Raw genomic sequence first — 12489 nt, forward strand, 5'->3', positions numbered from 1 at the left:
ATAAAATACTAATATCTCAAAAAGTAAAACAGGGAGAACCTTCAGATTTATTTGTCATTTTAGTTATTTGAACTATTGAACATATCTGTAATAAATAGAAGTGCAAGAGTTTTATAAATGTCTAAAATAACATAATGTAAGACACTTTTTTTTTTTTGGTCAGTTTGATCTTAAAATATAGGCTTTCATGTGGAAACAGCAGAGCCAATTCAGCACAGAAAGATGTTTTAATATTTAATTTAATCAACTTACCTCCAGAGAGTTACATGGGACATTATAATTTCAATAGCCATTTTGTCAAAATGCATTTTCCTCCCACAAGGACATAAGGATCACCATAAGGATCAAACTGTCCCAATTTTGTACTTAACAATTTAACAGAAGGATTTAATTATATGTCTTTTTCAGTCTGATTTATTAAAGTCTTCACTAAAGAATTAGGTAAAAATTTAAATTTGTAGGCAAATTTTCAGTCAGATGTACTTTACTACTTTTTGTATGTAATATGTCCACAAAAAGAAGCTGGTTCTTTTCATGTTTCAGTTTTGAATGTCCCAAGAATGCAAAATTTAGAGTTTTTACACATAAAATGTTTTATTTTTATATGAAAACATTACATGATGAAAATCTTGTAATTATTTTTTCTTGCATTTATGTGGGTAAACTACAGGAGTTTTTGAAAAGATCTTTAAATATGAGGTCATCACCTGCAGTGTGTCGTCTTAATAGTTACATGGCATGACTTGTTCTACGGAGTGTCACAAAGGGTTCATTATTTTCACATAAATTGTAGACTCACTTATTCCATACTAATACAAAGGAAGATAAGACGAGATGCTCTGATCAAAGACATATGAATCGATGACATGATGACATATGAATTTGTCCCAGAAATGTCTTTATTCGAAGAGGAATTTCACTTGCATTTTTCATTACATAACAGGTTTCTTAAATCTGAATGACATTATTGTGTAAATATGTGCACTTAATTTAAATAAATTAATAGAAATGAAACAGATTGGTACAAATGCCAAGGCCCCTAATGCCCAGTTGAAAAATCATCACTGAATAACACGTGTAAAATGACTTCCAGGTTTAAAAATAAAATTAAACCAAGCCAGTGCAACTATTTCTGTAGCCTAGAAAATGAATGCACTTATCAAGATGCTTCATAAAGGCACCAGAATATAAGTATTGTGTGTTTTGTAAACTGAGGATGGGGTCTTCCATGCAAAACTAAAATACAAGATGATTGTAATGGTACCGATTTGTCAATTCCCATACACCATATCAAGCAAAAAAACAAGGCAATGTCATGAGGAGTAGCAATATTTTATCATATATTATAATGATGTTTTATGCTGCAAAATGTCTAAGAATTGTAATGGAAAAATGCCTAAAGTTTGGAACATCTTAAAACTCCATCTCTGCTGAGTGTTCCTGATTAGAGGTTTTATTAAAAAAGAAAGGGAAAACTGGCCCGATGTCTGAATTGAACTGAATGTATGTATATACATTTGTCAAAATAAAACTAAACATTACCTTTAACAAATGTTTTGCGTCACATTTCCCATTTAAACAATTCATGTTAATTGAATACATTTTAACATTGACTTAATAAATAGAAAACATGTATTTGCTTTGTTAGTTTTGGTTTAGACTTTACAAGTCATCACTTTGTTTTGCACGTGTCTGTATATCCCTTAAATTTTGTAGAGATGGGCTGGCCATAATGTTGTTCCTGACTGCTTGGTGCATTTTGATATGTACTTTAAACCAACAAAACTGACTTGTCTTGTCCACATAAGCATGAAAGCTGCACTATATAACTTTTCTAAAGGAGGGTCAGGTGCATGTTTGTCTCCATGGAGATTATTGCATTGCCTAGAATGTGCCACAGTATGACATGTCTCTACCTACATTTGTGAGGAATAAAAACACCTGTAATTTAATAAATTAGTGACAACATTACAGACGACATAATAACATCAAATGGAGACAAGAATATGGCAGACCTTCCTCCAGAAAAGTTATACACAGCACCTTTCAGGGCATGACTTTGTGCTGCATCAATTGCTTCTCAGTCAAATTTTGTACCATGCAAAATGTGAGTGGTAATTCCTTCATGTCACTGACCAGCAGTTTAAGTCATAGTGATCGTGCCTGTGTGTATAAATATAAGCAATACATTCTGCAAAGTCTACTTAAAGGAAATAAAAAGAGCCTACATTACCCTGTATGAAAACACCACTAATATATATATATATATAGTTGTAGGTTTTGGCAGTTTAATCTAATAGCTGAGAATTTGTTTTAGTTGTTAAGATAATCTTTGTTTCAAAATTTGACCATACTGCATGTTTTATTCAAGATTTATCACCTCTTCTTTCTATCATGATTAGATGTTTTACAAAATCCTGTCACATAGTATACGCAAAAGCTTATCATTATAATACTTGAAACTTGACAATGAATGTATTTGGGGGAAAATCACAAATACTAAAAAGAAGAGACAGAAAAGTTATACATTCTTGTGGCAGCAGGTGGCAGCACGTGCTCCCACATGTGATTTGACTCAGATAATGTGTACACCTGCACAGTTTAGTAATGAGGCCCTTTTTAGTAAAAATGGCTCTTGGAGTTTTGGCATTCAAGCATTTCTTCATCACTTGTGAACTGCCAGTGTCTTCTGTCTTGTTCCTTTAATTCAAACATGCAAGGCTCATGCTGCATCTCAGGTCTCAGGTCTCTGTGCATCAGAGCAAACATTAACCGTAAGTTCTGTGTCAAATCAACCACAGATCCTTCATTTACTCTATTAGACATAATCTATTCAAAAATAAAGAACAACTCGTGCAATGATATATCCTAAGTGATCAGCCTGTATGAAAATACTGTGATTCTTGTCAAAGAAGATTAAACAAAAATAGTCCCCTTATTATATCCTATTTCATTCAAAAGCACAGAGCGTCTGTGAGTGGAGGTCTACTTTAGCCGCACATGGGGCATGTTGAGTAATTCGGTGCTGCCGGTGGAGGGGGAGGAGGTGTGCCCACTGGTCAGGCTTTGAGTGGAGCCCATGGTCCTGGCTCCAGTCCTGAGCAGCTCCGAGGTGAACTTGGCTTCAGTGGAGCCCTGTGAGGAGAGAAAGTCAAAGCCTGGCCCTTCTGTGTCCCTGTCGCTGATGAAGAGGTCCTCCTCCCCCCACCCCCCACTGCTCCGGGGACCGCCCCCCCCTCCGCCTGAGTCCTGGCTGCAGTGGAAGCCGATGGGGGAGTCGCTGCTGGTGCTGGGGGTGGGCGAAGACAGGCAGAAGTCCTGACTGTTCTGGCGTCTCTGGATCAGGTCCTGCACAGACATGGATTTCCCCAGGCCCCTGTCCACCGGGATGGTCCCAGAACAGCAGCTGTGCACAGGGGCCACTAGAGGCTCCAGCTCCAAGCTCATGTGCCTCCTCCAGGAGCCCTCCTCCTTGGCGTTCAGCTTGGTGTTGTTCGTACCTCCCTGCAGCTGAAGGCCCAGGCGGTTCAATCCCAGACCCACACCCACATGCTCCCTTGGGCCAGGGTCCTCCACGTCTCCCTGGGTCCCCATACCACCAACTAAGTCATTAACTTCGGGTGGAACTTCTATAGAGGTAGCCCGCACCAGCTTGTTTGTTCCTCCATTGCTGGGAGGGGGTGGAGGAGGGAGCCTGGCCAGGAGAGGGAATCCCCCATCCCCCAGGCCCCCACTGGAGACACTGTTGGGAGTGAGGAGGGGAGGAGAGTTGCCCACCACCTCATCTGTGCTCTCGGGTGTGGGGGGCTGGCGGTGGCGACGATTGGGGTAGTGGTGATGGTGGCTGTGATGGGGAAGAGGTGAGGGGCTGAAGGTGGAGGGAGGGGTGGAAGAGGAGGCGTTCATATTCAGATTGAGCTCATTGGGCGGGGCCAGGACCAGGTGCAGTCCTCCCTGGGACAGATGAGAGCTGGTGGAGGAGCGTGTGACACAGCCTGCAGATGGTGCTGTGCCACTGCTAACCTGAGTGGAGCAGGACACATCTTTACTGAAGACAGGGGAGTGGTAGTCTGACGTCTGCTCCAGCTCAAACAGAGGCAGAGAGGACAGAGTGAGAGCGGAGGAGGATCCTTTCCTCAAAACCTGCCGATAGATGTCGAGGAGAGAGTCCAACTTTGACTCAATGGACTGGACCTGTGGCACAAGAGCCAGAGGACAAAGAGCTTTCAAACTAATGTAATACTGTAGTAATTATTAAACCCCAGACACAAGTGTTTGTAGCTAACTGAACCAGGGTGGTATTATTTCATACATGGATAAAATTCTTCTGTTCTTTACAATCATAGTCAGTAGTCTGGAAGCTTTCTTGACTGCACTTAACATTCAACTATTCAGGTTAAGCCTTTTAATTTAATTTTATTTTTTCAAATGGAATTTGTATTGATTCTATTGATTGAGTAAGCCTGTTTTGTCCTGCATTTGAGGCTTGAGTGCTCTGTGCTCAGTGATCTGTGCCCACTACTCTGTAATTGGGATTATTAAAAATACATACATACAATACATGTAAAGTTACAAAAGTATCATTTATCTATCCAACACATAAATGAAAATCTATTGTAAATAATCAAAATCATTCTATGTTTTCTTTAACCATAGTCTGCAGTCACAGACCTGTCTCTCCACTTTGCACACACGGCCCAGCATGCTCATGTCCTCTAGGAGGTCTCCTTCTGAAAGCAGCTTCTCTCGGATCTTCTTGTCCAGAGGAATCTGACCTTTGCCCAGGATCTGATCCACTCTGAGCACAGCACACACACTGTTAGATGTAGGCCAAATAACATTGTTTATATAGAACAAGGCAAAGGGGAAGTCCACGAGGCAGCCCACAGAGATCAAAATAGTTTAGAAGCAACAAAAGAATTATTATTTACAAAAACAGATCATTACAATAAATAAAGTCCTCACTGGGTTTTCTTTCATACCATATATGTTGTGTTCTAGCTTAAAAGTGGTGCACCCAATTTGCCTTGGCCCAGTACAGATATATTGTATAAGCAGCTCTTGAGGTCAAATTAAGTCATCTGTGTGGAAAGCATTTTATTGTGTGATAAGGAGGCAGTAAGAGTTACCATGCTAGTTATTGTTAGCCTTATTGTGACGGGAAAACTCTGCACTGGTCTTCAAAAGTTGTGACAAGCACTTGGATGCTGCTTTGGAAAGCATTTGTCAAATATTAGTTTTAAAATCTGTCACATTTGTTTTTACAATCCAGGGAGGTCTTTATGATTATTTGGCAATCAACAAGGTTACAGAATTTCCCATGCAATGTCATGCAGTTGACATTTATAAGCAACATCATTAGGAATGTATGATTGTTGTTGTTGCTGTGCATGTTGAAAAATAATTAGTTATAGTAATGGACAGTGGTATAGTTGTAAAAGTATAGACATTCGTTTTCTCAATTCAATACAAAAGCAGAAATCAACAAATGTATCAATATTAGCCACATAACAGACAAACTGTATTGATTAGGGAGTAGTTACACATTCACATTTAATTGTAAGGATAAGTGATACCTTAGTTCAATTAATTCACTAGTGTTATCAAGTTCAAATTATAGCAGACAAAAATTGTACTAAAAACGATTAAATACTTCCCCCCTTCTTTTCGTACTGTTTTACAGATTGTCATTGTCATTGTAACGTTGTACTGCACCAAATTTCAAGAGGTTCATGTGGTCACCATATATGTACAAATGAACAGTGAATTGATTGAAGTAGGTGTACTGTGCAGTGACCCCCATGGAGGTGTGGGGGTGTGGGTGCTGACCCCTGGGTGGAGTTCTTTCGGCCCTGGCTGTAATACACAGGCAGGGAGGGGGAGGAAAAGATCCGTGCTCGGCTGCTCAGAGACTGGGGGCCTACTATCGTGTCCAACCTGTAAAGGAGACACACACACATGCTCTCACACATAGTGCAATACAGCTCTGCATGAAAACAAGAGACCACTGCAGAAGGATTCTTAGGTTTGATACCAAACTACTGTAGTTACTTTTGTATGCACAACTGCCCTAGGCTGCCAATGTGTGCCACCGGTCCTTCCATCACCAACATTTACGTACACACCACATTCATGCAAGGCAGTCTGAGTGAAGTGTCTTGCCTAAGCACTCAATGACAGATGCAAGAGACACTGCTGCCTGCCCCACTAGGGCAACAGGTATTTCCAGCAGTCTTCAATCCAAATACTAACCAGGCTCAACCATGCTAAAGTAGGTAAGGCCACAAACAATGATTTATATTATGGAATACTGACCAAATATCCCACCAAATCTCATATTCAAATGAGTCTATAGTTCTTTAGCATGTTATTTATGTGAGGATGGAAATGACTGTACATTCACTCACTTCTATACCAATCAACCTCTTCACTAATACTTCACTGGTTATAATAGGAGTGCTCACACTATTAGAACTATACATTTCTTGCCTTCTAAGTCACTACTTAGAACTGTGCTTTGTTCCTCTAGTACTCACACAGTTTTTTATAGTTACATCACAGTGTGCATCACAGGGTTACTTGGAGTGGCTTGTTGTGAATTAAATGCTGATCTAGTGGTATAGTGCAGTTGTCTGTCTTTTGCAGAGCTGTTGGATGCATTGGACAAACACATTCCATCAGTCAATGTGTTGTTAAAAATGGCATGCACACACACATATATGATACTGCATATTAATGCATTCCTCAGTGGGAATATTGGTACCGGGTCTGGAGGCTCTTGATGCGGCAAAGCATGTCCAAGTGTCCAGCTGAATACTGCTCGATCACGTCCTTCACATCATATGGACGCAGCGTCTCCTTGAACTTCTTCTTAGCCACGTGAAACTTCATGATCCTGGGAACATCACAGCAGTTCATAAACAACCCACGTGGAGGAGCTGTGGTGCAACCTAAGCACCTGTTGTCTACACTACTACTAAGACCTTTTGTACAGTACATTTTCAGCTCAACTTGTATGATATACACAGAAAGCACATCTTTCTATCATCAGTGAGAAAAAAAATTATAGAATGTCAACCTTAAAAGAAGATTTTAAATGTTTTATCTCTGAAGCATGAACCCTTAACTCAGGAAGGAGCTGTATGAACAAGAACACTGCTGCACTATGTAACTTTGCCTTGACTAATGCACAGTCATACTGTTTTTTCAAAACCAGATCTTGTCAGAGACTAAGCAAAGCCAGGCCTGGTTAGTACTTGGAAGGGAGACCGCAGGGAATATTAGGTGCCACAGTGGGAAGCCACTGTACTTATGCATGACACTTCACCCACATAGCCTAATATGAAAGTGATGTGGATGTGAATGCGTGAGTGCGTGAGCAGCCTCGCTTCTGTCAGTCTGCCCCAGGGCAGCTGTGGCTACAGTAGTAGCTTACCACCTCTGAGTGTGGAATGAATGAATATTGCCCTGTAAGGTGTCTTTGAGTCAGTAGTATTTTTGGGCATAAATCAACAAATTCCAGATAGACTGACTATGGGACAGTCCATGCCTGGTTTAGTCTTGGTTTAGTCTCAGTTTAATGTTGTGTGATGTTCTTACACTCTACTACCTGAACAGCACAAAATACACCAATTTAAAGAGATACATGGATTACAAATATATTACTTTGTGTGTACTTTGAAACATATTTTGACAAAAAAGTAGCACGCTCTATCACACACACAGTAAGACTTCATTAGGAGCATTTAAACCCCGCTGAATCTGTATTATACCATTCCCCCGGTTGGTCTTACCTGACAGCTCTAATGACTGTCTTGACTGAGGGCAGCAGGTCTTCCACCGAGATCTCGCAATGGCAGCCCTTGTCATCAAAGGCATCCTCGGCGGCCATGTTGGAGTCTGCTGCTCCGAAAATCACACACAGGAGGAGAGAGGATTAGCTCTGTTTTCTTCTATAAAACACTTCACAGCAACAGTTTAAAAACAGATTATTGAAAAGTATTCCTCAAAAGGTTGGGGCTTTGTTTGCGTCCCACACAGCCAATGACTTCACTGAACCAAGAGCATTCTTGATTTCATTTAACAACATCTTTGTTGTTTATGCGTCAAAACCATACCCAACTGTGTGTTGTTTCATTCATTTTAAAGTCATTGTGAATGATTAGGCTGTCTCTCTCTTCAGTGCTGAAAACATTCAGTTGGCAGTGTACGTCACTGGTGGCTGGTGCGTATATCTTTGTCAACCTTATTCTGGACATTTTATGCACAAACTGTCTTCACTAAAAAATAATCTCATCTGAGAAGATTGCTGCTATTTTTCAATATAATTTTCACAGCACCAGCTCGGGTGGAGGGGCCACCAATATCTTATTTCTACAGATATGTTATTGCTTTCCAGGGATGTCCCACAATATGACATAATACGGATATATCTCCAGAGACATGGCCAAGTTATGGATCTGTGGAGAGGCAACCCCTCTCATAGTATGGATGTGTGTCTTTAAATTAGTAAATGCAAGAGATATGTTTAATGCCACACTGTGGAACATTCCAGGTAAAGCAGGACTGAGAGGAGACATGGTAAAAAATCTTAATTCACTCCCCACCAGAAAAGTTATGGTCTCTTTAAGGATTGCAATTTTTCTGACAAGCATTGTAACTGCGAATAGATTTATGTATTAGATTTTATTTTAATTATAGGATTCTGTTAAAAGTTCATATTTTAAATGTGTCCAGAAGAATTCACAAAAACACAAAAATAAATATTAACAGACAAAACCATGTAACACATTTCAGATTAATGCAGATTAAGATTTTGTTGTTATGGAGGAACCTGTTGAAATAGAGGTACTTCCAAAATGGAAACCATTGCAATTTGCGAATTGTATCCATTCAATTTGTGATTTTGATTCTATTGCGAGTCCTAATTTCTATGCTAATTATTTAAATACTTTCTTTCATAACTGGACGAAACATCACAGATATCTAGTTACTGATGAGAACCTATTACTGATTTGCTCACATATGTGTATTCCCTATAAATGTTACTTTTATTCCATGAAACCCTGTGACCTTCTCTTTTCTCTGATTAATCACTGCTGATTTGGCCATAATGGATACGCCAGCTTGTCTGACGATGAGACAGTGAGCGGCTAACCAGGATCTGACCAGGTTGGTTTTGGCTTGCACATGTATTGATTTTCCTGATCCAGCTGGAGCCTCAACAGCCCATATGGCCCACTCCCACCTTCCATCAATCCATCAGCCCACCCACCCACACCCCCGGGCAGCTGCCCAACTAGGTCTGTCACGCTGCCAATGCTGGTCCAGGGCATTCTATTAGCATTCCTCCATTGACTATCATAAATATGTGTAATTTGGGGAAGGTTGGACAGTCATTCAGAAATACAGATTACAAGATGGTAGGATTATATTTTCTTTCTCATGTAATGAGGTCAATCTTTTTTTTTCTTTTTTTTTTTTCTTTTGTAGCCAAGGCATTTTTCTTTTTAATGCAAGAGTCATGTTGTCCTTAAATATTTTTACTCAATGAAAACCACTGGCCATAAGAGAACAGTTAATATTAATTAGTAATTAATAATAACAATTCCTGTAGCCTCCTAGGACCTGGCATCCACATATGTGGGCATATATGTCCAACACACTTTGGGTTGTTCAGGCACAGTTTTCGCAAATCATTATTCAACTGTGACTTTACTGTGTTCCATCAAAATGATTAAAACATAAAATTAATATTTTAGATGTCATATGTGGACAGGTAAATATAAAAATATTTGTTATTGCACTCATCAGGTCCCAATCAGCCCAAATAACAAAGAGAATCAATAATGCATGCCATGCAAGAGTTCGGGTCCTAGGAGGTTAAAATGAACGGTTCCTTTAAAATAAACAATTGTGAATGTAGTGGTTATTTATTGAACAGCTGCCTATCTCCTGAATCTTCAATACACAACTTTTGCTCTATATTTTCCTCACTTATACCAATCACACCACCACACAGACCAAAGTGTCAAACCTAATGACACAGCAACTGTATTCATGACAATGGGAGAAACCAGCAACTATAGTAAATAGGCAAACTGAGCTTCTGCAGTACTGGCTACTAGATACTGGCTACTTTTGTGACAAACTAGGGCTGGGTGATATACCAAGAAAAAAATATGATTTACTCATGTAGATAAAGATAATGCTAAATCTTAGTTTCCTCAACAAATAGATGCATTTTAATCCATTAAAGTTTCACACAGACATTTAATTCCACACCAAAGCATGTGCTGCCACAACTGTAGATACAGCATTTAAAAAGTTTAAATTCAGTCATTATTACATTGAAATTATTGTCACAGCCCTATGAGCAACATTTTGACTACTTGAAAATGCAGAGTAAATAATGAATTTATTTACCATCTGTAGTGGAGCGTGATTGACTCTTGAGGCGCAGTGAGGGTCTGAAGCGGGTACGGTCATTGAAGCTCCAGCTCTTCTGGACCTTGGCTGGACTTGTTCCCTCAGTACCAGTGTCTGCCACTGGGGAGCGCCGATCGTTTACTGAAGAGGTCTGCCGATTCTTGATGCTCTGACCACGGGGGCTGGCCATCCGCACACGCTCTTTGAAACTCAACTTTTGGCTAAACATAAAAGTAACAAAGAAGAAGAAGAGACAAACAGAGGAAACAAATTAATACTGTATGACTGACTTGCATATATATTAGCTGTTATATTTGGTCATTTGTGTCTGCGTTCATGGACATTGTGGGTTTAATGATTGTGTTAAGATTCACAAAGCAACATGCAGTGCGCCAGAACCTTAAACATGAACCAAAAACAGTATGTTAGGTGTGATGCTGCAATTACACTGGAAAAAATAACATGAATAAAAATGATTTAAAGGTCCTATTACACAAAATTGATTGGTGAGGGCTTTGAGCCATATTATAATGTTGCTCCTTCATCAGAAACATACCCAGAGTTGTGTTTTATTTCATTTAAACATGTTTGAGTAACCGTCTGTCTACATCTCCAAAACTCAGAATGCCCTGTTCTACCTTGTGATGTCGTATAGTGGTAGTTTTCAAATTAAGAGCTGCCTTTTACTTTAAGTTCAGTAGAGATTGGCAATTCCAGGGCTGAAATTATCCAAATAATTCTTGTATGGTGTTTAAAAACACTGTGGAGCACTTCCTGTATTACCACATGACATCACAAGGTGGAGCAGAGTGTTTTGTGTTTGGACACAGCCTAAAGCTACATCCACATGACAACGTTCCTGGATTAATTAATTAATTTATTTTTTGTGGGTTGAAAAAGATTTGTGTCCATGTTGGATCATTAAATATTCACGTCCACACGACAACAGAGCACTGAGTGAAAATTATGTAATACATATGCCACGCCTGTATGTAGTGCTGTAAACAAGATACAGCCAGAGCCATTGGACACACAAAACTGCAAAGAGTATTCGCATAAAGTCCTTATTGTGTGGGGTTCTCTTCTGGTCACCTGGCAATGATGGGGTTGCAACGTCATCGTTTTCCAAAAGTTGCGGTTTGCTTGTCCACACGATAACGCAACGTCGGCATCCTCAGATTTCTCCACTCTGGAACCCGTTTTCAAAAAACATTTTTCACCCACCCAAAATGCCAGCTCCGTGTGGACGAAAGACCAAAAAAAAATAAAAACTTCACCAAAACTAATAAAAACTTCACAGTTTTAACCAAAAATCTGTGTTGTGTAGACACCACCTAAATATGCAGAGTTTGTGCGTTAAACATGTATGAATGAAATAAAACAATTCCAGGTATATGTGTGATGAGGAAACAACATTAGAACATAGAACAGAAAATAGTGTAATATTATTCTGTACGATAATCCTAATTTGAAGATCAATTGGCCTAAATTAGACTTTTTTACTTATATGGACTAGAATACTTAACTTTAATGCAGATTCATTAATAAGATGTCCTAAATTAAAGTCAATTAAACTAATTTAGATTTTGCAATGCATATATTTATAGATGCACTATGTAACTTTTTCAGTGACTCCATCAAATACTATAACACAAATGCTATGGTTCTGCCTAGAATGTTCCACAGTATGGCATTCGTAGAAATTAAATAAATGCATTAACCTTCCAGGTAAAACATTGCCATGGAGTGTCCAATCCAAGTTGTCCAATCCTCCGCCAGAAAAATTACACAGTTTTATAAAAGTAGCTCACCTGAGAAAAAGGTTGAAGACCCCTGATCTATGTTGTTTCCTTATCAAATACAGGAAAGGCTCCATAGTGTTTTTAAACACCATGCACCTTCACTAGAATCATTTGGATGAATTTCCAGTTTCTACTAGCAGTTAACTTGAAAACAACCACAACATGACATCACAAGGTGGAACAGAGCATTTTGAGCTTTGGAAATGTAGACATACTAACAATAAAGGGTTACCCAAACATGTGTGAATGAAACAAAACA

The 12489-nt window shown here is 39.3% G+C and overlaps 1 protein-coding gene across 4 annotated transcripts in view; it reads right to left on the reverse strand.

Moving 5' to 3' along the window:
- Positions 1 to 877: 877 nt before the first annotated feature.
- The window catches only part of kcnq5b (potassium voltage-gated channel, KQT-like subfamily, member 5b), a 165657-nt gene continuing 154045 nt past the window's right edge, over positions 878 to 12489 (reverse strand). The window contains exons 10-15 of one of the 4 annotated variants that reach the window (XM_055157945.1): positions 10426 to 10649; positions 7794 to 7899; positions 6764 to 6895; positions 5830 to 5937; positions 4672 to 4798; positions 878 to 4194 (exon numbers count right to left, since the gene is read on the reverse strand). In XM_055157945.1, the coding sequence (XP_055013920.1) occupies positions 2986 to 4194; positions 4672 to 4798; positions 5830 to 5937; positions 6764 to 6895; positions 7794 to 7899; positions 10426 to 10649 (1906 nt within the window). In that variant the 3' untranslated portion in view covers positions 878 to 2985. Of the gene's footprint in view, positions 4195 to 4671; positions 4799 to 5829; positions 5938 to 6763; positions 6896 to 7793; positions 7903 to 10425; positions 10650 to 12489 lie in introns of all 4 variants that reach the window. The other 3 variants (XM_055157944.1, XM_055157947.1, XM_055157946.1) reach the window with 3 other exon arrangements.

Source organism: Boleophthalmus pectinirostris, unplaced genomic scaffold (genome assembly GCF_026225935.1).
Source record: "Boleophthalmus pectinirostris isolate CB_2022bp ecotype Guang Dong unplaced genomic scaffold, ASM2622593v1 HiC_scaffold_22, whole genome shotgun sequence".
Classification (NCBI taxonomy): domain Eukaryota; kingdom Metazoa; phylum Chordata; class Actinopteri; order Gobiiformes; family Gobiidae; genus Boleophthalmus; species Boleophthalmus pectinirostris.